This window comes from Oncorhynchus masou, chromosome 29, assembly GCF_036934945.1.
Source record: "Oncorhynchus masou masou isolate Uvic2021 chromosome 29, UVic_Omas_1.1, whole genome shotgun sequence".
NCBI classification, from domain to species: Eukaryota; Metazoa; Chordata; class Actinopteri; order Salmoniformes; family Salmonidae; genus Oncorhynchus; species Oncorhynchus masou.
Genome location: NC_088240.1, coordinates 15,904,770 through 15,930,842, shown reverse-complemented (window position 1 = coordinate 15,930,842; position 26,073 = coordinate 15,904,770). Strand labels below are relative to the sequence as shown.

At 45.4% G+C, this 26,073-nt stretch overlaps 1 protein-coding gene across 4 annotated transcripts; it reads left to right on the top strand.

Annotated features, from left to right (window-relative positions):
• Positions 1-375: 375 nt before the first annotated feature.
• Positions 376-19,581, top strand: LOC135519064 (tetraspanin-7-like). Of its 4 annotated transcripts, XM_064944115.1 has the most exons (9): positions 376-737; positions 15,189-15,377; positions 16,325-16,399; positions 16,999-17,094; positions 17,195-17,350; positions 17,472-17,555; positions 17,697-17,777; positions 18,358-18,390; positions 18,536-19,581. In XM_064944115.1, the coding sequence occupies exons 1-7, from the start codon at positions 567-569 to the stop codon at positions 17,763-17,765; spliced, it is 840 nt and encodes a 279-aa protein (XP_064800187.1). In that variant the 5' UTR covers positions 376-566; the 3' UTR covers positions 17,766-17,777; positions 18,358-18,390; positions 18,536-19,581. The 4 variants fall into 4 exon arrangements, with proteins under 4 accessions (XP_064800187.1, XP_064800186.1, XP_064800185.1 ...); XM_064944114.1 differs by lacking the exon at positions 18,358-18,390 and having other exon boundaries at positions 377-737; XM_064944113.1 differs by lacking the exon at positions 18,536-19,581 and having other exon boundaries at positions 377-737; positions 18,358-18,479.
• Positions 19,582-26,073: the final 6,492 nt, after the last annotated feature.

Genomic DNA, 26,073 nt, shown 5'->3' with positions numbered 1-26,073 from the left:
GTTTTCTGTTCCCAAGACTATAAACTGTTCCGAATAGAATGTACGAATTTTTAAAGACTTGACCCTTTGCCAAAGGAAAAAAAAGGGGAAAAGGCGTTATTTAGAAGGAGTTCAAGGGCATTAGTTATTGCGTCTGTGCACTTCACCGAGCAAGCGTTACTTAACGGAAATATGCAAATATATAGTAGAACGCGCCAATAGGATCTTGCTATCTCGTGCTTGGTTCGGCCCACCTCCTTTTTATTCTGCCCACTATGGTTAATTTGCTCTCATTGTAAACAACAGGCTGTGGTCTATCTTGGGTTAGTTATACAAAACATGTTATTCAAACTCTATACTACTGCCCTTGGAAACCCACCTGCTTGAAAGGTCCGCCAGAGGGGATAATCGAGCTGTGTTATTTTCTCGGGTATTTGTTCCTAACCACAGACCAGGTCTAGGAACAGATTATCAAAACAAATCGTACCTAATATTCCGGAGAAATAATTTCTGAGCCTGTATCAGTGGTTAGGGGGGCAATCAAATTCTACTTATGGAGCAAAAATATATTGGCCGTTGCGCTGTGAATGTCTGTGGTGCAGCAGCCGAAAGACCTCCAGCGGAGAGTCGCGGTAGCGCAACGCTTGCAGAAACAGTCCTTTCAGTTTACTGTTGTATGGGCATTGGGCAGAATGGAGACCAAACCAGTGATAACCTTTCTCAAAACCCTCCTCATCGTTTACTCCTTCGTGTTTTGGGTAAGTTAACGTTACCCTTGTTTTATCCTTGCCCCAATGAACGCCTTGGGGAGATCGTTTCCGTCGTTGTAGATGCAGAGCTGTAGGCTACCCGTAAGTACCGTTATTTTCCCATGTGTTTGATGAATTTAGTTAATTCGAGGAATTCAGTTAATTCTAGGGTGTACTTATGTTTTTTTTAATATGTATTCTTGTAGACAACCTCTGCCTTTGTAGTACAGATTAATATGTGCCTTTGTGATAATGACTTCTTACCAGGGTCATGTTTACAACAAGCCCACACGCTTGGAGAAATGCGACATCCTCTGCTGTAACGTTTGGCTTATTTCGTACATTGTCACTTACTCCAGCGTGAGGAAGTCTCGATATGTTGCTCTGTATTTCGAAGTTGTCACTGACCGCAATACATGCCATGCTCATGCTTAGGCTATATAGAGCGCAGTAGCTCTGTAGTCAGAGACGGGTAGAGGTTAGCAGTCGAGGTTATCATGTAACGGTTTCTGTCGGTCCATCGTTTGGTGCGAAGCAGCATGAAAGTGCACTCGTCAATGTCGAGTCTACAGCATGCATAGGTTGCAGTCAATTGTTTTGTCATTGATTTAGCATCCGAGATGGATGTGCACCTGATGCTTTGTAAACATCGCATTTCAAATGATTTGTCTGCATTCTGATAAATGGTTTGTCTTGACTGACTCACTCTTATACAAGCTCTGTACTGTTGTTATATGTCTCCTGAGACTTCTCTATCATTGTCATACCATAGCATGTGTTTCTTTAGCCAACTCCTCTGTATATTATTAGGCTAAATGACAAACAGTAGCCTGCAGATGCATGGGCATCAAGTCAGATGGGGAACTAAGGAAAACATAAGCAATCCCTCTATAGGCTATCCGAAGGTAAACAAACTCATCTGGTGTAATTGCAGCTCTTATCCTGAGATATCTTTGTCAGACAAGGATGGAGGTATGCTCCACTGGGCGAAAGGGGTCAATATCAGGGGATGTCTTTATCTGTTTCTGGACACCTGCCATTTCATTCGATATAAGGAGTAGACATGCTCCAGATACGCGTCTCCTTAATTTCATATACGGAACTAGGGTATTCTCCATTATGGGAGTTTCTACATGCATCCAATCCTGATATCAGACATCTCCCTTCAACCATGAGTCCAGGGAGATATCGGGAGTGCCATGAGATAAATTCAAGACATGCACCTGATGCGCATGCACCCGTTTGCATATTTGTAGAATATTTGACATATCTAAGCCTTTATACGTAGGCATGAACGAATCTTTACCCCACGTTCTCAATAGATATCCGTACATTATATGTAATTCATCCTCGTGTATCTGATCAAAAATGAGCTAAATCCGACTCATCCATGTCCAGCGCCCAAATTATTTGACCTGTTCAGGCGCCGAAAATCATTGTGCTTCTTCACATGAAGGTGCCATATCTGAGCATGCATTTCCACAATATTCAACAGTCGGCTACAGGGCACGGAAAGGAGGGCATCGTCATATTTAATCCAAGTTGCTATTTCCAAAGCACATCTCTGCTATTTGTTTTAAAATATGCAATAAAATCCAGAGCTCCAATCACAAAAAGTTTTCTGTAAAGAAGCAAACGTAGACCAACCTTTGCTAAAAAATGAATTGTATTTATTTTACATAAAATAAAACGTGTACACCCTCAATACCCTGCCCTGTTTGTTATGGACATGGATGCGACATGGTCAAAAGCGGTCCCGCGCAGTGTAAACCGGCACTGTGGTGTTGGGTTGTGATCCACTCCAAACTGCCAATGCATAAAATCAAAATTGTGTCAATATTGCAATAAAATATTGTCATTTCACATAACCATACCACAAGGTAGCTACAATACCTGCTCCATTCATAACAAAACGAACTGAAACAAGCTAAAGTTAGCTAGCTAATTCAATGCGTTTGTTTGATAGCTTATATTAATCAGTAATACAAAATATGCCTAAATATTGTTTTAAAACGTTAGCTGTCACCTTGAGGTTTGATATTGGGTACAAATATGTTTCCCCGAAGGGAAGGCAATTTCGTTATTTGTTAGCTAGCTAGGCTGCCAGTTAGCTTTTACCCCACATCAAGCCTAGCGAACTAGCTAACCCTAATGGTTGCTGGCTAACATTCTTGATTCTTGTTACCAAGATAAATAAAATAGCTCAAATTTGCTACTCTTTAGCGTTAACTTCTTTGACATATTTTCTGAAGAGCTTCTCACTTTGTTTCTCCATTCGACCACATACTATTTACACTAATTTATGGCGCCCAAATTTAAAAAAAATGACAGCTGGAACTCCACAGCAGAAAATACAGTTACAGTGTTTTTATTTTGCGGTTTGCGTGCGCCTCTATGCAGATTGGAATACAAAAATTATAGCTAGTGTCTGAAAGAATGATATGGATTTAATATTTTGTCGAATTATTGAGCATGTCCTCAAAACTCAAATAAGCATCAGAGATTGTCATTTAGCATATCAAAAAGCATATCAAGATCCTGATATGGACCTCAGTGAAGAGCATATGCATTATGTGCTGAGAACATATACTATGTATGCCTTCTATCAGTATTTGTCAACATATCAAACAAATAAGATGTCCAGATAGGCCTATCCCATGATATCTAATGAGTCAAGGCAATACCCTGTATGATATCCGGAGGGAATGCGTGAAAGAAAAATATGGATTTTATATTTGCCAAATTATTGAGCATGTGCTGAAAACTCAGAAATGCATCAGAAATTGTACTTATTTTCAGCAGATAAAAAAGCATATCAACATCCGGATATGGACCTCAGCCAAGAGAAGCATATCTGGAATCAATATAGCCTCATATCTTGGAAACACAGATATGTGATTTATACAGTCAGTATTTGTCAACATGAAGAGCGAAAATAGGATGTGACATATCTGAGGATATTGATATTGCCATGTGTGATATTTGGAGTAATCCCAATGTCATATTTGTCTAAAAGAGATGGTGCATATCCACAAAACTCTAAATATGTATTGGAAATGGTTTGTATTCTCTAGAATATCAAAAACGTTTCATGTAAAGATATCCCCTGATATGGACCCTTTTCTCCCAGTGCTCCTCCTAGACCTTCAGGCCTGGGATCAGTCGACCCTGTCCCCAGTCCTAACCTGAACCCCCAAGGACATACAGTATAACTCAAATCTGGCCTCGGATCAGCATTTACATGTGAGACAAGAAAATCAGAGGCTGTACATGTCTCTCAGCAAGCATTTAGTGCCTGTCATAGATACTAACATTTATATTTAGTCTGGTCAGTCAGAGCAGCCTTAACGCTTCCACACCCTAGTCTGCATATGATCACATATCCCCAGCAGGAAGGAGCAGCCGACTGGATCGGTGGTCTCAGCACCGGGGCAGGGCAACAGCTCGTCTCATTTCCGGGGGGTCAGGGGAACTAGAGATGGGCTGTCAGAGGGGTGGTAGTTTGAAATTCTTCAGATAGTTTTGTTCCTGAGTTTCACTGTCGTCAGCTTGTCATGACCGCTAATGTCTTCCGGCGAGTGGTTCAGACTCCAGTTCACACGGTGTGGTTTGAAGTGGTGCCTATGCCGGTGAGGTATGTGAGACACTGACATGTTTTAATGTTCCTGTTAAAAATAGAACTCATGATTTCTCTTTTAGGGACTGGTGGGAAAGGGGTCATCCGTTTTGTGTCTTATTGTATTGGGGACTGGTTTTGTCAGTGTTGTCATGGCTGCTGGTTTCTGTGTAATCTCTCAGATTGCATTGGACTTTATTAGTTAGATATTGCCTTGTTGCCACTGATACAGAATCCAATGTTTTCTTCGTCGTCCTAGGTAATGGTTCCGATTGTTAGTGTAATCTGATCCTAGATCTGGGACTAGGGCAACCTTCTACATCGGTCGATGCGTCACAATAGCAACATCATCACTTCCTCCTACCTGACCCTGGGTTTTGATTTAAACAGATGACATCAGTTATATTGTAAGCAGACAAACCCACAATCTAATCTAGCTTCTGGCCTGAATATTGATACAATAGATGGAAGGATGTTTATAATATAAAGACAAGGCTAGACTGTACTTTCAGAAAGTATTCACATCCTTTGACTTTTTCCACATTTTGTTGTGTTACAGTCTGAATTTTAAATGGTTTAAATTGAGATTTTTTTGTCTCTGACCTACACATAATTCCCCATAATGTCAAAGTGAAAAAAATCTTGAGTCAATAAGTATTCAACCCCTTTGTTATGGCAAGCCTAAATAAGTTCAGGAGTCAACATTTGCTTAACATGGTTAAGTTATTAATTACACTTTGGATGGTGTATCAATACACCCAGTCACTACAAAGATACAGGCGTCCTTCCTAACTCAGTTGCCGGAGAGGAAGGAAACTGCTCAGTCCAGGTGTGTCTTTAAAACAGTTAGAGCTTAATGGCTGCGATAGGACAAAACTGAGGTTGGATCAACAACATTTGAGTTACTCCACAATACTAACCTAATTGATAGAGTGAAAAGAAGGAAGCCTGTGCAGAATACCTGTTTGCAACAAGGCACTAAAGTAATACTGCTAAAAATGTGGCAAAGCAATACTTTTTTTTCCTGAATACAAAGTGTTATGTTTGGGGAAAATCCAATACAACAGATTACTGAGTACCATTCTCCAGGTTTTCAAGCACAGTGGTGGCTGCATCATATTATGGTAATGCTTGTAATCGTTATGGACTGGGGAGTTTTTCAGCATACAAAATAAATGGAATGGAACTAAGCACAGGCAAAATCCTAGAAGAACCTGGTTCGGCCTGCTTTCCACAAGATGCTGGAAGATACAGTTGAAGTCGGAAGTTTACATACACTTAGGTTGGAGTCATTAAAACTCGTTTTTCAACCACTCCACACATTTCTTGTTAAAAAACTATAGTTTTGGCAAGTCGGTTAGGACATCTACTTTGTGCATGACACAAGTAATTTTTCCAACAATCTTTTACAGACAGATTATTTAACTTATAATTCACTGTATCACAATTCCAGTGGGTCAGAAGTTTACATACACTAAGTTGACTGTGCCTTTAAACAGCTTGGAAAACTCCTGAAAATTATGTCATGGCTTTAGAAGCTTCTGATAGGCGAATTTAAATAATTTGAGTCAATTGCAGGTGTACCTGTGGATGTATTTCAAGGCCTAACTTCAAACTCAGTGCCTCTGCTTGACATCATGGGAAAATCAAAAGCAATCAGAAAAAATTGTAGACCTCCACAAGTCTGGTACATCCTTGGCAGCAATTTCCAAATGCCTGAACGTACCACGTACAAACAATAGTACGCAAGTATAAACACCATGGAACCACATCCATCATACCGCTCAGGAAGGAGACGCGTTCTGTCTCCTAGAGATGAACGTACTTTGCTGCGAAAAATGCAAATCAATCCCAGAACAACAGCAAAGGACATTGTGAAGATGCTGGAGGAAACAAGTGCAAAAGTATCTATATCCACAGTAAAACGAGTCTTATATCGACATAACCTGAAAGGCCGCTCATCAAGGAAGAAGCCACTGCTCAAAAACCGCCATAAAAAAGCCAGACTACGGTTTACAACTGCACATGGGGACAAATATCATACTTTTTGGAGAAATGTTCTCTGGTCTGATGAAACAAAAATAGAACTGCTTGACCATAATGACCATCATTATGTTTGGAGGAAAAATGGGAGGCTTGCAAGCCGAAGAACACGATCCCAACTGTGAAGCACAGGGGTGGCAGCATCATGTTGTGGGGGTGCTTTGCTGCAGGAAGGACTGGAGCACTTCTCAAAATAGAATGGCATCATGAGGCAGGAAAATTATGTGGATATATTGAAGCAAAATCTCCAGACATCAGTCAGGAAGTTAAATCTTGGTCGCAAATGGGTTCTTCCAAATGGACAATGAGCCTAAGCATACTTTCAAAGTTGTGCCAAAATGTATTGGAGTGGCCACCACAAAACCTTGATCTCAATCCCATAGACAATTTGTGGGCAGAACTGAAAAAGTGTGTGCCCGCAATGTCAACCAGCTCTGTCAGGAGGAATGGGCCAAAATTCACCCAACTTATTGTGGGAAGCTTGTGGAAGGCTACCCAAAACGTTTGTCCCAAGTTAAACAATTTAACAGCAATGCTACCAAATACTAATTGAGTGTATGTAAATTTCTGACCCACTGGGAATGTGATGAAAGAAATGAAAGCTGAAATAAATTATTCTCTCTACTATTATTTTTACATTTCACATTCTTAAAATAAAATGGTGATCCTAACTGACCTAAAACAGGGAATATGTACTTGGATTAAATGTCAGGAATTGTGAAAAACTGAGTTTAAATGTACTTGGCTAAGGTGTATGTAAACTTCCGACTTCAACTGTAAATTCACCTTTCATTAGGACTGTCAATGGTGTGCGTACTGGTAGTGAAGTCAGGTGCAGGAGAGCAAAAGGTTGTGAACAGTCGCACACTTTATTGAGGCAGGAGAAACCAAAAGCAACTGCTTCAAAACCTCCAGCCAATTGGCAAACGTAAAAAAACACGCAGTCACAAAACTTATGTTTAACAAATAAACATGCCTTGTGAACAACACGGAATAACAGAACACCAGTCTGGCAGGTCACAAAATAATTCATATCACAAACAGTATCACACAAAGACATGAGGGGGAACAGAGGACTAAATACATGCAGTGAAATTAGGGAATGTAAACGAGGTGTGCAGGGATCAAGACAAAACAAATGGATCAATGAAAAATGGAGTGGCGATGGCTAGAAAGCCGGTGGCGTCGACCGCTGAACGCCGCCCGAACAAGGAGAGGAGCCGACTTTGGGGGAAGTCGTGACAGTACCCCCCCCCCCCCCCCCCCCTCCACCATTGACACACGGCGCGGCGACGGTGGAACTCCCGCAGCAGTTCAGGGTCCAACACATCCGCCACCGGAACCCAGCACCTCTCCTCCGGACCGTAGCCCTCCCACTCCACGAGGTACGTAAGCCCCTCGCTCAACACCTCGAATCCAGGATGGAACGGACGGAGTACACCGGGGCCTCCTCAAAGTCCAGAGGGAGCGGAGGAACCTCCCGCACCTCAGACTCCTGGAGTGGATCAACGCACCACCTGCCTGAGGAGAGACACATGGAACGAGGGGTTAATATGGTAATCGGGGGGAAACTGTAACCTGTAAGACACCTCGTTCAGTCTCCTCAGGACATTGAATGGCCCCACAAACCGTGGTAGGTTTCGGGTAGGGAGCCAGACCCAGTCCCCCAGTGTGAACATCCGGGCTTCACTGCGGTGACGGGCCGCGCTGGCCTTTTGGCACAGCGCAGCCTGCTGGAGGGGACCATAGGCGGCTTCCCATGTCTCCTCTGCGCGCCTGAACCAATCGTCCACCGCAGGAGCCTCGGTCTGACTGATGCCACAGTGCCAAAACCGTCTGGTAGCCCAATACACACCATCTCTGCCCAGGGCACGAACGCCGCCCACTCCCCCACCAGTGCCCAAACCCTGGTTCTCTCTTTCAACCTGCCCATTACTCTCGGGGTGAACACCTGAGGTGAGGCTGATCGAGACCCACAGACTCTCAAAGTGAACTGGGGACCTCGATCAGACACTATATCCTCAGGCACCCGGTAGTGCCGGAAGATGTGTGTAAACAGGGCCTCTGCAGTTTGTAGGGCTGTAGGGAGTCCGGGCAGAGGGAGGAGACGACAGGACTTAGAGAAACGATCCACAACGACCAGGATCTTGGTGTTTCCCTGTGAGGAAGGAAGATCCGTCAGAAAATCCACCGACAGGTGTGACCGAGGCCGTTGTGGAATGGGTAACAGATGTAGCTTATCTCTGGTCGGGGGTCTAGGAGCCTTACACTGGGCGCACACCGAGCAGGAGGAAACATAAACCCTCACGTCCTTTGCCAAGGTGGGCCACCAATACTTCCCAGCCAGACAGCGCACCGTCCGACCGATCCCCAGATGACCAGAGGAGGGTGACATGTGGGCCTAATAGATCAACTGGTCACCGACAGCAGACGGAACGTACAGACGCCCGACGGACACTGGAGGGGAGCTGGCCCTGTACGCAACGCCTGCTCAATGTCCGCGTCCAGCTCCCACACGACCGGCACTACCAGGCAGGAAGCCGGGAGTATGGGAGTCTGGTCCATGGGCCGCTCCTCTGTGTCATACAGCCGGGACAGTGCGTCTGCCGTCATATTCTGGGAAACTGGTCTGTAGGACAAGGTAAACACAAAATGGGTAAAGAACATGGCCCAGCTTGCCTGACAAGGATTCAGTCTCCTCAGATGGGTGGCTCAGGTGGCGCTGGGCAGACGGGTGGCTCAGGCGGCGCTGGACAGACGGGTGGCTCAGGCGGCGCTGGACAGACGGGTGGCTCAGGCGGCGCTGGACAGACGGGTGGCTCAGGCGGCGCTGGACAGACGGGTGGCTCAGGCGGCGCTGGACAGACGGGTGGCTCAGGCGGCGCTGGACAGACGGGTGGCTCAGGCGGCGCTGGACAGACGGGTGGCTCAGGCGGCGCTGGACAGACGGGTGGCTCAGGCGGCGCTGGACAGATGGGTGGCTCAGGCGGCGCTGGGCAGACGGGTGGCTCAGATGGCGCTGGGCAGACGGGTAGCTCCGGCAACGCTGGAGAGGAAGGCTCTGACAGCGCTGGACTGAGTAGCTCTGGCGCCTCTGGAATGAGGGGCTCTAGCGCCTCTGGACTGAGGGGCGGGAGCTCTGGCAGCGCCGAACAGGTGGGAGACTCCGGCAGCGCTGGAGAGGAGGAAGGCTCTAGCAGCGCTGGACTGAGGAGCTCTGGCGCCTCTGGAATGAGGGGCGGGAGCTCTGGCTGCGCTGGAGAGGAGGAAGGCTCTGGCAGCGCTGGACAGGCGGGAGCACCTGTAGGGATGAGACGGGGAGACAGCCTGGTGCGGGGGGCTGCCACTGGAGGGCTGGTGCGTGGAGGTGGTACCGGATAGTCCGGACCGTGCAGGCGCACTGGAGCTCTTGAGCACCGAGCCTGCCCACCTTACCCGGTTGAATGCTCCTGGTCGCCCTGCCAGTGCGGCGAGGTGGAATAGCCCGCACTGGGCTATGCAGGCGAACCGGGGACACTGTGCGCAAGGCTGGTGCCATGTAAGCCGGTCCAAGGAGACGCACTGGGGACCAGATGCATAGAGCCGGCTTCATGGCTCTTGGCTCGATGCTCACTCTAGCCTGGCCGATATGCGGAGCTGGTATGTACCGCACCGGGCTATGCACCTGCACTGGGGACACCGTGCGCTCCACCACATAACACAGTGCCTTCCCGGTCTCTCTCGCCCCCCGGTAAGCACAGGAAGTTGGTGCAGGTCTCCTACCTGGCTTCGCTACACTTCCTGTGTGCCTCCTCCAAGACATTTTTGGGGCTGACTCTCGGGCTTCCATCCACGCCGCCGTGCTGCCTCCTCATGCCAGCGCCGCTCCACCTACGCCGCCTCAGGCTCTTCTTTGGGGCGGCGATATTCTCCTGGCTGTGCCCAGGGTCCCTTTCCGTCCAATTCGTCCTCCCATGTCCATTCCTCCTCGCGCTGCTCCTGTTGCCTCTTCTCCTGCTGCACCTTGGGACGGCGACACTCCCCTGGTTTTGCCCAGGGTCCTCTCCCGTCGAGGATTTCTTCCCAAGTCCAGAAGTCTTTATCGCGCTGCTCCTGCTGCTGCCCGTTACCACGCCGCTTGGTCCTGTTGTGGTGGGTGATTCTGTAACGGTTTTCTTTTGGTGAAGGAGAGGTGGACCAAAACGCAGCGTGGTGGTTATTCATGGTACTTTAATAAAGACACTATACATGAATAAACTAACAAAACAAGAAATGTGAAAAAATCAAAACAGCCCTATCTGGTGCAAACACAGAGACAGGAACAATCACCCACAAACACACAGTGAAACCCAGGCTACCTAAGTATGATTCTCAATCAGAGACAACTAACGACACCTGCCTCTGATTGAGAACCATACTTGGCCGAAACATAGAAATACCCAAATCATAGAAAAACAAACATAGACTGCCCACCCCAACTCACGCCCTGACCATACTAAATAATGTCAAAACAAAGGAAATAAAGGTCAGAACGTGACAGTCCTGTTGTCACCTCACCACAGAAACGCTGCCATGAACACGTGACTATGTGACTGTCTCCCCGTCTCAACTGTAGTGTGTGTGTGTGTGTGTGTGTGTGTGTGTGTGTGTGTGTGTGTGTGTGTGTGTGTGTGTGTGTGTGTGTGTGTGTGTGTGTGTGTGTGTGTACGTGCATGCTAACCTAATAACTCATGATTTTCTAAAATCTATTCCAGAAAAAAGTTTACTTCAAAATCCCTTGGTAATATGGTAATGTATGATCATCTGCTAACTAAAAGTTTTTCTGTTTATAGAAACAACCAAGTTTTTCTTGGTAAATAAGATATTAGGTGAATATCAGCAATAATTGGTTTGAGGAATAAACCATTATCTAGGCAGTGTTCTTATAAGGATGCCAGACAGTTCCGGCTCTTCTGCATGGCCATTAGTACCAGCCCACACACAGGCCAGGAGATTTGCCTAATTGATTATCTGTTAAGTTCCCTACACACAGAGAACAGCAAGGCCTTTAAGAGTGATGGATTGGCAAAATACTGTACAGTATGTAATACCAGCTATAGTACAGAGGGAGATCTGATATTGAATCATTAATGCAGTGTTCATGTTAGTTTCAACTCATTACCATACAGAACCCTCCGGATTGTACTGGAGTCATTACAAGGCTGAGCACTCTGGACTGGAGTAATTACTAGGCTGAGCACTCTGGACTGGAGTCATTACTAGGCTGAGCTCTCTGGACTGGAGTCATTACTAGACTGAGCTCTCTGGACTGGACTGGAGTCATTACTAGGCTGAGCACACTGGACTGGACTGGAGTCATTACAAGGCTGAGCACTCTGGACTGGAGTAATTACTAGGCTGAGCACTCTGGACTGGACTGGAGTCATTTCTAGGCTGAGCACTCTGGACTGGAGTCATTACTAGGCTGAGCACTCTGGACTGGACTGGAGTCATTTCTAGGCTGAGCACTCTGGACTGGAGTCATTTCTAGGCTGAGCACTCTGGACTGGAGTCATTTCTAGGCTGAGCACTCTGGACTGGAGTCATTACAAGGCTGAGCTCTCTGGACTGGAGTAATTACTAGGCTGAGCTCTCTGGACTGGAGTCATTACTAGACTGAGCTCTCTGGACTGGACTGGAGGCATTACTAGGCTGAGCACACTGGACTGGACTGGAGTCATTACTAGGCTGAGCACTCTGGACTGGACTGGAGTCATTTCTAGGCTGAGCACTCTGGACTGGACTGGAGTCATTACTAGGCTGAGCTCTCTGGACTGGACTGGAGTCATTACTAGGCTGAGCTCTCTGGACTGGAGTCATTACTAGGCTGAGCTCTCTGGACTGGACTAGAGTCATTACTAGACAGCTCTCTGGACTGGACTAGAGTCATTACTAGACTGAGCTCTCTGGACTGGACTGGAATCATTACTAGACTGAGCTCTCTGGACTGGAGTCATTACTAGGCTGAGCTCTCTGGACTGTACTGGAGTCATTACTAGGCTGAGCACTCTGGACTGTACTGGAGTCATTACTAGACTGAGCTCTCTGGACTGGACTGGAGTCATTACTAGACTGAGCACTCTGGACTGTACTGGAGTCATTACTAGACTGAGCTCTCTGGACTGGAGTCATTACTAGACTGAGCTCTCTGGACTGGACTGGAGTCATTACTAGGCTGAGCACTCTGGACTGTACTGGAGTCATTACTAGACTGAGCTCTCTGGACTGGACTGGAGTCATTACTAGACTGAGCTCTCTGGACTGTACTGGAGTCATTACTAGGCTGAGCTCTATGGACTGGACTGGAGTCATTACTAGACTGAGCTCTCTGGACTGGAGGCATTACTAGACAGCTCTCTGGACTGGAGTCATTACTAGACAGCTCTCTGGACTGGAGTCATTACTAGACTGAGCTCTCTGGACTGGAGTCATTACTAGACTGAGCTCTCTGGACTGGAGTCATTACTAGACTGAGCTCTCTGGACTGGAGTCATTACTAGACTGAGCTCTCTGCACTGGACTGGAGTCATTACTTACGAATGCTTAAGTTATAAACATATTCCAAGATAAGAGGGAAATGTTATTGATTTAGTTCAGGGACCTCAGTCTCTAAAGACCTCAGTCTTTTAATTAGTAAAGAACAGTCCAGGTTTGGTCGGCAGTAAGTGCATCTAGACTTATGGGGGGAGGGGCTTTGCCTCCTACTGTTCATACAAGGTTGGAGTGAGAAAGAGAGGAGGAGGAGAGGGAGGGTTTCTGTATGTTCAGGCTGAGCTCTGCTTGGATACTGCAGCACCTCAGAGATAAATGTCTGTTACCATGGAGACAGTCTAACTCTGGCCCTGTCAGCCAAGCAGTCTCTGTCTCTGACTCCTCTCCCAGTGTTCTTCCATCCCAAAATACTGAGACATTTTCTTTATGTTCGTAGTATTCTTATATTTTATTATTTCTTATTGTTGTTGCATTGTCGAGAAGGAACCTGCAAGTCACAGGAGGTTGGTGGCATCTTAATTGGGGAGCACGGGCTCGTGGTAATGACTGGAGCGGAATTAGTGGAATGGTATCAAATACACACATCACATAGTTTCATGTGTTTTATGCGATTCCATTTGCTCCATTCCAGCCATTATTATGAGCCATCCTCCCATCAGCAGCCTCCACTGGTGTAAGTAATCATTTCGTTGGACTGTGTATACTGTGTGTATCCTGCACATACCACCAATACAACTTGAAACGTGTTTGGCCCAGACCAGCACTAACGCGTTGCCGTGCGCCTCCCAAATTTTGGAACAATGTGGAGGGCTCCTTATGTCTCTGCATTGACATGATTGGTTGACGGTAGGTGGGGGTGGGAGGTCCTGTATAAACACAAACTCACTTCCTTGACAACTTCCTTCACAACAGCTCTGTGCTGCTCCGTGAAGTGTGATTGCCCTGACCTCTGCAGTGGCCGTATCACCATAAATGCTGCACGGCCAATGAAGACTTCGGATTGACCATGTAGCACCTTTTAGCAAACGCTCTCTGTGTGTGGTGTTTTGGGAAACGAATGTTACATCTTCGGCAGTTGTAGGAAAGATGCATCGTTAAAACACTTGGAACCTTAAGTTCAATCAGTATCGGGAAACCGGGCCCAGCACTGCACCTCATTCAGGTAATGGTAATTCATTTAGATCACAATTGGGCCCATACACCTGCCAATAAACTATGTCACATTGTTTTTGTGTATTTGCGTGCTGTGCGTGTGGGTCTGATTACATGCCGTGTGTGTGCAGTCCTGCAGCATGGCAGCACCAGGCAGCAGAGATGGACCTCTCTGAGGGGCACTGGGGAGATGAAGATGGTTTGGCACCAGGCTCTGCTAGTAGAGTGTCTTTGACAGATCGGCCCCTCAACTGTACCCGTCACAAAAAAGCAGCCCCCCCCAGCTGGTGAACAGGGGCTTTTAGCTGGCTCACACAACACACTCCTTTATGACAGGCCTTCATTACAAATGCTAAGAGCAGAGTAACAGAAGGAAGCGGCCCACTCTGGATCAATGGGTCCTTTTGATTCGCTCCGTGTGTGTGTGTGTGTGTGTGTGTGTGTGGGGGGGGGTTGTCATGTTCCACAAGAAAGTATCAAAATATCCATTTGCCTTCGAACTCTTCCCCATCCCTTCTCTCTCTCTCTCTCTCTATCTCTCTCTGCCCTCCCCTTTCTGTTCTCACACTTAGAAACAACTGCGGTTTACTCCTTGGTCAGAAAGGACAATCTGAAAGGTTGATCTAATGGTCACATATCTACATTTAAACCTGTTATCAATTACACTCAACTGATCTTATATATGAGTCTAACGGCAACTTTATTCTACCACACTACAGAGAGGCAAGAGGGCTCTGCATTGTTGAGCAACATGGTGGTGTTCTCTAATGTTCACTCCGCACCTTCGGTAGACCTAAGCAACACTGCATTCTGCTGGCTGAATAGTGTAATAGTGTACCTCTGGATATCAACATCTCTCTCTCTCTCTCTCTCTCTCTCTCTCTCTCTCTCTCTCTCTCTCTCTCTCTCTCTCTCTCTCTCTCTCTCTCTCTCTCTCTCTCTCTCTCTCTCTCTCTCTCTCTCTCTCTCATCTCCTCTCTCTCTCTCTCTCTCTCTCTCTCTCTCTCTCTCTCTCTCTCTCTCTCTCTCTCTCTCTCTCTCTCTCTCTCTCTCTCTCTCATATTCTCTCCTATCTCTTCTCCCCCACCATCATCTCCTTTCCCTCTCTCTCTCTCTATCTCCTTCCTTCTCTTCTCCAGATCACAGGAGCGATCCTCTTGGCAGTGGGAGTATGGGGGAAGTTTATGATCGGCCCGTATATCTCTCTGATAGCTGAGAACACCACCAACGCTCCGTATGTCCTCATCGGCACTGGGACTGTCATCATCGTCTTTGGCCTGTTCGGATGCTTCGCCACCTGCAGGGGGAGCCCATGGATGCTCAAACTGGTGAGGAGAGGAAGAGGAGTGTACAGGCAAACACACACACACACACACACTAGAATTGTTTAATGCTGATTAATAGAGTGGAGTTAGAGAAACACAGTGCTAATTATCGACATAACACATACTTCTCACTAGCCTGTCCCCATCACTAGCCTGTCACCATCACTAGCCTGTCCCCATCACTAGCCTGTCACCATCACTAGCCTGTTACCATCACTAGCCTGTCCCCATTACTAGCCTGTCACCATCACTAGCCTGTCCCCATCACTAGCCTGTCACCATCACTAGCCTGTCACCATCACTAGCCTGTTACCATCACTAGCCTGTCCCCATCACTAGCCTGTCCCCATCACTAGCCTGTCCCCATCACTAGCCTGTCCCCATCACTAGCCTGTCCCCATCACTAGCCTGTCCCCATCACTAGTCCTGTCACCATCACTAGCCTGTCACCCTGTCCCCATCACTAGCCTGTCCCCATCACTAGCCTGTCCCCATGTCCCCATTACTAGCCTGTCCCCATTACTAGCCTGTCCCCATTACTAGCCTGTCCCCATTAGCCTGTCCCCATTACTAGCCTGTCCCCATTACTAGCCTGTCCCCATTACTTACTAGCCTGTCCCCATTACTAGCCTGTCCCCATTACTAGCCTGTCCCCATTACTAGCCTGTCCCCATTACTAGCCTGTCCCCATTACTAGCCTGTCACCATTACTAGCCTGTCACCATTACTAGCCTGTCCCCATTACTAGCCTGTCCCCATTACTAGCCTGTCACCATTACTAGCCTGTCCCCATTACCAGCCTGTCCCCATTACTAGCCTGTCCCCATCACTAGCCTGTCCCCATCACTAGCCTGTCCCCATCACACACAACCTCTCTGTATATGTAGCTTATTTATTTTTTATTTCCACCTCTTTCTCCCCCTTCTCTCTTTCTCTCTATCTCTCTGCAGTATGTAATGTTCTTGTCCCTGGTGTTCCTAGCTGAGTTGGTGGCTGGGATCTCTGGCTTTGTTTTTCGTCATGAGGTCAGTTTTTCTATTTGAACTACATTACCCACAGTTCATCTGGACCCATCTCAGCTGAGTACCTGCCAGTAGAGATACGTGTGTGTGTGGACGTGTTTAACTATACATTTGGGGACCAGAAGTCCCCACAAAAAAAAAATATATATATATATATATATATTTGACCAACTGGGGACATTGTGTTAGTCCCCACAAGGTCAAATTCTATTTCTACTGGGTTCAGGGTTAAGGTTAGGGTTAGAATTAGGGTTAGGTTTAGGGTTAAGGTTAGGTTTTGGGGTTAGGGTTAATGTTAAGGTTAAGGTAAGAGTTAGGTTTAGGGGTTAGGGAAAATAGGATTTGGAATGGGACAGAATTTTGTGCCCCCACACAGTTAGTTCTACAACACTGTATGTGTGGGGGGGGCTTTTATTACTATCCTTGTGGGTACCCCAACAGTCCCCACAAGGATAGGAAAACCAGGAAAATGTTCCCTTGTGGGGACATTTCCCAGGTCCACACGAGGACAAAGGCTATTGGGTTAGGGTTACAATTAGGTTTACAGTTAGGGAAAATAGGACTTTAATGAATAGTAAAACATATGCTGTGTGTGTCCACAGATAAAAGGTACCTTCCTGAGGACGTATACTGACGCCGTGTTGAATTATGATGCTGAGGATGAGAAGAGCCTGGCTGTGGACAACGTCCAAAGCAGCGTGAGTCACAACAACAACATCAACAACGACAACATCAACAAAACTACTATTGTCACAACAATACAAAAATTCAATCAGGTCTATGTGTGTCTCTCTCCAGCTGCATTGCTGTGGGGTGAACAACTACACCAGCTGGTTGGGCAGTGTGTACTACCCTGCTAACGGTTTTCCCCTGAGCTGCTGCTCCAACTCCTCTGACTGCAGCCCTCAGGACCTCCGCAACACCACCATAAACCACACCAAGGTCTACCAGCAGGTCTGTGTGTTACACACTAACCCGTCCACTGTGTTACAGACAAACCAGTACCCTGTGTTACACACTATCCCGTCCCCATATGTTACATACTATCCCATCCCCTGTGTTTTTTGTGTTTTAGGGCTGTTATGAACTGGTAACCTCCTTCCTTGAGACCAACATGGCCATCATCGCGGGAGTAACATTTGGAATTGCCTTCTCACAAGTGAGATAGAGAATGTGTTGTCTGATGATAGCAGTGCTGTGTCTAAGGTTCACTATAATCTAAAGTTCAATTATATCACGTCTCTACACATCTATCACCCCCTTTCTTCTCTCTCTCTCTGTCTCTCTCTCTCTCTCTCAGTTGATTGGCATGTTGCTGGCCTGCTGTCTGTCCAGGATCATTACTGCTAATCAGTATGAGATGGTGTAGCAGGGAGAGCAGGTAAGTGGCTACTCTATCACACACACACACACACACACACACACACACACACACACACACACACACACACACACACACACACACACACACACACACACACACACACACACACACACACACACACACACACACACACACACACACACACACACACACACACTAATGTCAAATACAGCAGATATTTCTATCCAAAGCAATTTATAGTCATGCAGTGCATATGCACAGTTGGTCCCGGGAATCTTCTCTCTCCCCTCTCTCTCTCTCTCCCTCTCTCTCTCTCTCTCTCTCTCTCTCTCTCTCTCTCTCCTCTCTCTCTCTCTCCCTCTCTCTCTCTCTCTCCCTCTCTCTCTCTCTCTCTCTCTCTCTCTCTCTCTCTCTCTCCCTCCTCCCTCTCTCTCTCTCTCTCTCTCTCTCTCTCTCTCTCTCTCTCTCTCTCTCTCTCTCTCTCTCTCTCTCAAACACACTATCCTGGGCCATGCTCTGCCAACTGAGCGACAGAGGACCACACACACACATACATTATATATGCAGACACATCTATAGTTGTCTAAGAGCCTATGTGGTGGTTGTTTGTTTGTAGGGAGATGAAGAGGAGAGGGAGAACAGCACCTTGGTAGACTGGGACAGAAGATCCCCACAACACTAGCACACTGCATCACTAAAACTCTTCTCTCTCTCCCTCTCTCTCTCCCTCTCTCTCTCTCTCTCTCTCTCTCCCTCTCTCTCTCTCTCTCTCTCTCTCTCTCTCTCTCGTAAAGAGGTACCATTCCTTAACTTGATACTGTGCCATGAAGACTTTCGCACAGTACCTTCAACTCCACTGAGGGACTCAGGCTGCAGTTGGAAGTTTCTAGTAAGCACTTATGTAAAAATCAGCTTACCCTCCCCAATGCAACACTGACCTTGGTTAAGCATCTATGGGCAACTTAATCCTGCTCCATATTACAAGTTTAGCCATCTCTAACACTTTGGGTAGAAGTTGTCCTTAGGGACATATCTAGGAACAGGTAACATGAAGCCTTGATGCTAAACTTAACTATTAGGGTGATGAATGGATATCTGACCCTGCATCAGTGCTTAGCGCCAACATCATCCTGCCCCTTAGCAGTCTTTGTCTCACTGTCCTCTCACAGCACCCCCTTGTGGTCTGGCATGCTCCATACAGGGCCTAGCATTTAAAAAGCAATGCACAGATTTGTATGAAATGATTAACCCATATTTAAAGATATACAGTAGCCAGCATACACTGTATTTTCATAATGTTTTTGATCACCGCTGTAAATACCCAAGCTACACACATATAGAGAAGATATGTTGATATAACATTGTAAGAGCATTTAGAGCTAACTTTTAGCCTTTCATTTGCATCCCTGCTTCATGGATGATATCTCAGACTTTTGTGTCCATATATATGATGTTAGCTTACAATGAACTAGCTGTGTAATCAATTTGGTCTCTGGATGTGTAGATGTCTTAATAATTAATAATTTATTATTATAACAATTAATGAAGTGTGTGTCAAGTTTGGTTCGGAACACTGAGCTGTTCCGATTTAATATATGTGAGCGTAGGTTATTTTAATATATATGAGCCCCGAATTTTGACGGATAAATATATTCTTTATTGATTTGATGGATGTTATGTGTTTTTGTGGCACATGTTGAGATGTATAGGCTTATGTTTATTTCATGTTGTTTTAATAGTATGTCTGCCTTTCTGTCTGCACACTTACGAGTGAGAAAGAGTTGAGGTGGTTACAAGTGGGTAGAGTCGTCTACTGGAATTGGGTGGGAATAGGGTGGGAATAGGGTGAGAATAGGGTGAGAATAGGTTGGGAATAGGATGGGAATAGGGTGGGAATAGGATGGGAATTGGGTGGGAATAGGATGGGAATAGGATGGGAACAGGGTGGGAATAGGGTGAGAATAGGATGGGAATAGGGTGGGAATAGGGTGGGAATAGGATGGGAATAGGGTGGGAATAGGATGGGAATAGGGTGGGAATAGGGTGGGAATAGGATGGGAATAGGGTGGGAATAGGATGGGAATTGGGTGGGAATAGGGTGGGAATTGAGTGGGTATTGGGTGGGAATAGGGTGGGAATAGGATGGGAATAGGGTGGGAATAGGATGGGAATAGGATGGGAATAGGGTGGGAATAGGATGGGAATAGAGTGAGAATAGGTTGGGAATAGGGTGGGAATAGGGTGGGAATAGGGTGGGAATAGGATGGGAATTGGGTGGGAATAGGGTGGGAATTGGGTGGGAATAGAGTGAGAATAGGTTGGGAATAGGGTGGGAATAGGGTGGGAATAGGGTGGGAATAGGATGGGAATTGGGTGGGAATAGGATGGGAATAGGGTGGGAATAGGGTGAGAATAGGTTGGGAATAGGGTGGGAATAGGGTGGGAATAGGGTGGGAATAGGGTGGGAATAGGATGGGAATTGGGTGGGAATAGGGAATAGGGTGGGAATAGGGTGGGAATAGGATGGGAATTGGGTGGGAATAGGGTGGGAATAGGGTGGGAATAGGATGGGAATGGGGATTAGGATGGGAATAGGGTGGGAATAGGATGGGAATAGGGTGGGAATAGGGTGGGAATAGGATGGGAATAGGATGGGAATAGGATGGGAATAGGATGGGAATAGGATGGGAATAGGGTGGGAATAGGATGGGAATTGGGTGGGAATAGGGTGGGAATAGGATGGGAATAGGGTGGGAATAGGATGGGAATTGGATGGGAATAGGATGGGAATTGGGTGGGAATAGGGTGGGAATTGAGTGGGTATTGGGTGGGAATTGAGTGGGAATTGGGTGGGAATAGCGTGTTATTTGAGATGTAGTCAATGCTCATATTCTTGTAAGGCCAATGATATGATGCAACACTCATGAGGCAACACTCTGGTGTTTCATATGATGTTGTGTATGTATGTTCATGTCTCAAAGTCATGATGGGGGGCAGCTGTGACCTCTGCTATACAGAGGATCTCAAACCTGTTTTTGGGGGCTTTCACGTGTATGCTGTTTTCTCTAATCACTCAGATTTACAAAACTTTTTTGCATTAAATACTTTTACGGAACAGGGTTGGGTGCAATTTGAATTGAAGGCAGTCAATTCAGGAATTGATTGATTTTAATTTAAAATTGAAAAACATAAATAGCTTCTCCATTTCAGTTTATTGAGAAGTCATTAAAAATAGATGCCCTTTTTCAATCATTGAACTGGAATTTCAGTTTAACTCCTGAATGAACTGCCTTCAATTGGAATTGAGCCCAACCCTGTTACGGGAAGGATGCCTGGTATTTACTTAGAAACTGCATGGTAAACTGGTATTTACATGACAATAACCAATGGAACACATTTTGGGGACGAAATTGGAGCACCACTTCATATACAAGGCAAATAATCAGGTAACTGAACCTTAAAATAAAGTGCTACTAAGAACTCCCAGTGTATTGAAATTACTTTCCTAAAACGGATGGATTTAGAAATGTGAAACTTCTGAAATGCCAATTTGTATTGAAATCCAGCAAACATAGGAGGTTCTCACCTCCAGCAGAGTAGAAAGACAGTGTACTGTTATTAAGTAGATCATTCAATAGAACTAAACTATTTTTAACACAAATGCAAACCTGTAGAAGACCAGTCAATAAATATCTCAATCTACAGTTGCAGCATTAATGAAAATATTAAATGTTTTGTACATAAGCCAACCTTTTTAATAACTACACCAGCTCCTGTAGCATGCCAATACAGTCTGTTCTGTTGTTGATATTGTAACTATCAGTGATATCTGTATTAATAAACGATCCTCATAACTTTACAGCTGAATTGCTGTGTCTTGAAGTGTATTCTCTACACTCTCTTTCTCTCTCCTCCCCCTTATGCCCTTCACTTATTCTCTCCTTCCCCTCCACTTTTCACCTTCACCATCCCCTCTCCCTCGACTCTTCCATGTCCCTCCCTCCCTCCCTCCCTCCCTCCCTCCCTCCCTCCCTCCCTCCCTCCCTCCCTCCCTCCCTCCCCCTCCCTCCCTCCCTCCCTCCTCCCTCCCTCCCTCCACTTCCCTGTGTTAAAGACCTCTGCCATGAATCATATTAGCATGAAACAAAAGCAGGATACATGAATACTAAGCTAGAGAGGACGTCACCGATGCATTTCGCACCCTTCCTTTCTTCTGCCCTGTATTTGTCACAGATCTGAACACTAGGTGGCGCTATTGTTACACAAACAAACCCAAGTCCTTTCAGGACTGCTAAGTCTACACAAAGGATGGTCCAACCTCCTCTTCAGAGCTCCTCTGTGATGTGGAATAGTCCTGAATGTTCCAGGTAGAAATTGAAAGAATAGAGCTGACATTATTTTGTTTTTCTACATGTCTTACATTTTAGGTTCGCAAAGTGTCTAGGAAGACAGGAGGGCTTACTGACAAATAAAGTGAACATGATGCATTTCTCATAAGGATGTTTAATTTCACTTCAATCCAATAAACAGATGTGTCCCCAAGGGAAGTCTTTTTTATTTCATTTTGAACATTTTTTAACGTATATATTTTAGCCTGTATTACCTGACATTTCAAACTGTCCAAAGCAGATAACTCAACCATTAAAAAAATATTCAGTGTCACTTGCTGACGGTTTGTGTGTGTGTATGTTTGTGTGTGCATGTGTGCGTGTGTGCATGTGTGTGTGTGTGTGTTTGTGCATCTGTCTGTGGGCTCTATTCTTTGTCCAACACAGCAGGAGTGTGTTTGCTAGTGGGGATCCGGCAGAAAATGACAGTCATTACATACTCTACTGTAGTTACCAAGCCCCCTGCTGCACTACAGGGGAGTGTTTACACTGAGAGTGAGTGAGTGAGTGAGTGAGTGAGTGAGTGTGAGTGTGAGAGAGAGAAAACACATTTTTACATTTGTTTCCACATTGAAGCAAATAGACTTTATTTAGAGGAAAGTAGTGTAATTTTGAAGCAAATATATTTTATTTGGAGTGAAGTATCTGTGAGTTCATAGACCACAGAGGTTTTTTCAACGTAAAAAAGGCCCAGTGCAATCAAAAACATGGTTTACCCGTGTTGTATATATATTTCCACACTACGTGGATGGAATGATACTGTGAAATTGTAAAAATGATGATAATGCCCTTTTAGTGTAAGAGCTGTTTTAAAAGGCTGCCTGAAATTTCAGCCTGTTTTGGTGGGAGGGAGTTTTGGCCTGCCTGCTGACATCACCAGTCGGTAAATTAGTTAACAGACCAATAAGAAATAGAGTTCCAAAGCTCTGCCAATAACAGCTAGACCTCAGACCACTCCCAAACAGTCCTAGAAAAGTTATTCCCTGAGAAACTGCTCTTTGCTAAGAAGCTATTTATGTTTATTTTTGACCATTTTTAATTGAAAACAATCACATTAAGGTACTTGATTGTTACCCAATAAGTTATTTGAAATTGAGTTAAAAATGGCTGCATTGAACCTTAAAGTCAAAAATACGAGGTGACACTACTTACTGGTGTTAGCCAGTAAGAAGTTGTTGACTAACAACAAGATGGCGTTTAGGTATCAGTACGAACTGTAACAACATGAAGGTGCATGTTGGATGGCCGAGCCGTGTTGATCTCCAGCTACCCGAGTGGCACTGTGGTCTAAGGCACTGCATCTCAGTGCTAGAGGTGTCACTACAGACACCCTTGTTCGAATCCAGGCTGTATCACAACTGGCTGTGATTGGGAGTCCCATATGGTACACAATTGGCCCAGTGTTGTCCGGGTTTGGCCAGTGTAGGCCGTCATTGTAAATAAGAATGTGTTTCTAACTGACTTGCCTGGTTAAATAAAGGTCAAGTAAAAATAAAAGGTTACACATTAGGAAGTCACACTTCCATGTGTCTGAGGGCCTTTACTGTAATGACCCAGGCCACTGCTTTCTCTACAGGCCAGAAAAACACAAAACACAACAGGCCTCTTCTGTTTTAGTCTACTTCATTCATAACCCCCCCCCCCCAAACTACAACAATTTGGAAATGATGCCCCTGACCAATTTAGTTTCAGTTCTTAATCCCTCCATGTCAGACACAGCATGTAGGCTGTATGGCAGGAGCACGCAACAGGACTACATAAACAACCTGCCAGATATTCAGATAGTAATGCAAGGCATCAGCAACTCCTCGTCAGATCAGAGCCTAGTGGATAGTGGATTTCCAAATAGCGCTGTCAGAAGAGCGATTGATTCTAATTATTGGCCATGACCAAATAGGCTACTGTTCTAGTCTAGGCTACTGCTTGCTAAATAATGTACTATTTACTTCAAGCAACACTACACTATTTAGAACATACTGTTTCGTCAAATGTAGGCAGTAAGCATGTTCTGGACCTATCATCTCCCTCCATCCTCCTACATAAAACACCTTCATTTAATTGAAAACTCCAATAAAGCCATTGTTTTATAGGTTATATAGGCTTTTGGTCAACCTTGACCCTTGGCTTTGGGTCAACCATGTGACAGCAGCTGAACACTGCGAGTCTCTCCAGAACTGACATCTGTGTCTGGCTGTGGTGTGGAACAGGGAGAGATGAGGAGGCCGTTATCCAGGGAGACAGCTAACCGAGAAGTTCTTATCTCGTTACGCAAATCACTGGCATATCAGCATGGCAGTGCGTCCCTAATGGAACATGCGTGCCGTCAGCTCTTGGCACCGAGCCAACCCCTCTCTGCGTGGCTTAATAGGTGGGGGGTATTATGTGTTCTGTCATTCGTGAAGAGGGAATGCGCCGTTACTACGCACACACACACACACAGAAGAGAGCAAGGCAGTTGTGCCAGTAAGTTTGAGGAGGGTTCTGATTTTACAGGGTTTAAATTGGGATTTCCCAATTTGACTTCCTCCTCCAAACAAAATATTTTGGGGGTTCTGTCTGAGTATAAACAGTAAACGAGCTCTCTTCCATTTTCTTTCATCTGATTTTCTCTCTCTCTCTCTCTCTCTCTCTCTCTCTCTCTCTCTCTCTCTCTCTCTCTCTCTCTCTCTCTGCTGTCCTTCTATGTCATAGACCCAATTTCTCTAGCAGACAGCCTCGGGTCTCTAAACAAACAGCTCTCTCAAACAGAGCTTGCTCTCAAAACAGAAATTGTTACATTTCTCTATCTCTCAAAACAAACAGCTCTCTCTCTTAATCTCTCTTTCATAGTATCTCTCTCTGCTGTCCTTCTATGTCATAGACCCAATGTTTTTATTAGTAAGTAGAACAAGAGATTCCTTGCTAGCAGACAGCCTCGGGTCATGTGGTTATTATGATGACCGACATAAACAGTGAGCACAACCTATCTCCAGTGACGTGTCTTCTTGGATGCCAAGGTAAGCCAGGCTTCCAGAAAAAATTGACCAAGAAAAAATGTAGAATAATAATTTATCTTTCGTCTCTCTGTGTTTCACAATTTCCATTCAATTCGTAAGAGGCTGAAAGTATCTCACCATAAAAGGAAAAGGCGTGAATGAAACAGCGCCCTCTGTGTAGGCCATCTGTCTTATGCTGTCTGGTCAAAAAGAGTATGACATTGTTGCCACCCGTAGCACTGAATGCAAGGGAAGCTAGTGAGAATTTGGCCTCCCTTAAATGTACAAAATAATAGCCAATCAGCTAAACTGAATGAGCTCAACTGTAAATGATCCTAGCGCATCAATAACAATTGTCAAGGGAAGCCAGTTTGGATTTGGCTCCGATCACATCACATTGAGAGCAATACATTATTGACAGAAACAACTTAAATTGTTGCATCTCGTTGCGTTGTCCTCCGATGGCTGGCTAGCTAGCATTGGCCCTATCCTAAATTAGCCATTGATGGAGATAGGGATTTGGACTTGAGGTTTTACTTAATTCTCTGTACTGATTATAAAGGCGATTCTGATCTAACCATAAATTCATGAATTGTGCCGCTGGCCTGAGAGGATGGAAGTTCAATATGTAGAAGGCTAATGTTAACTAGCTAACGTTGCCCATGAAAGGAAGTTAGGCTAGCAAGCCCTTATTTTAGCCAGGTAGCCTAGGACAACCAAACATGTGTGTGTGTAGTGTATGACTGAGTCAAAAAGAAAAGGTTCCTGGAGTATTCTTTAGGGGTTCTTCAAATTGAAACTGTGTGGGAACCCCTATAAGTTCTTAGAAGAACCCTTTTAAATGGATCCTCAAAGAACCTTTTGAAGAACCTTTTGAAGAACCTTTTGATTAAAATGTTTTAACTACCCCCCCCTCGCTTTATTAATAATCATACATATAACAATGACAACAATAACACAATATTTTAT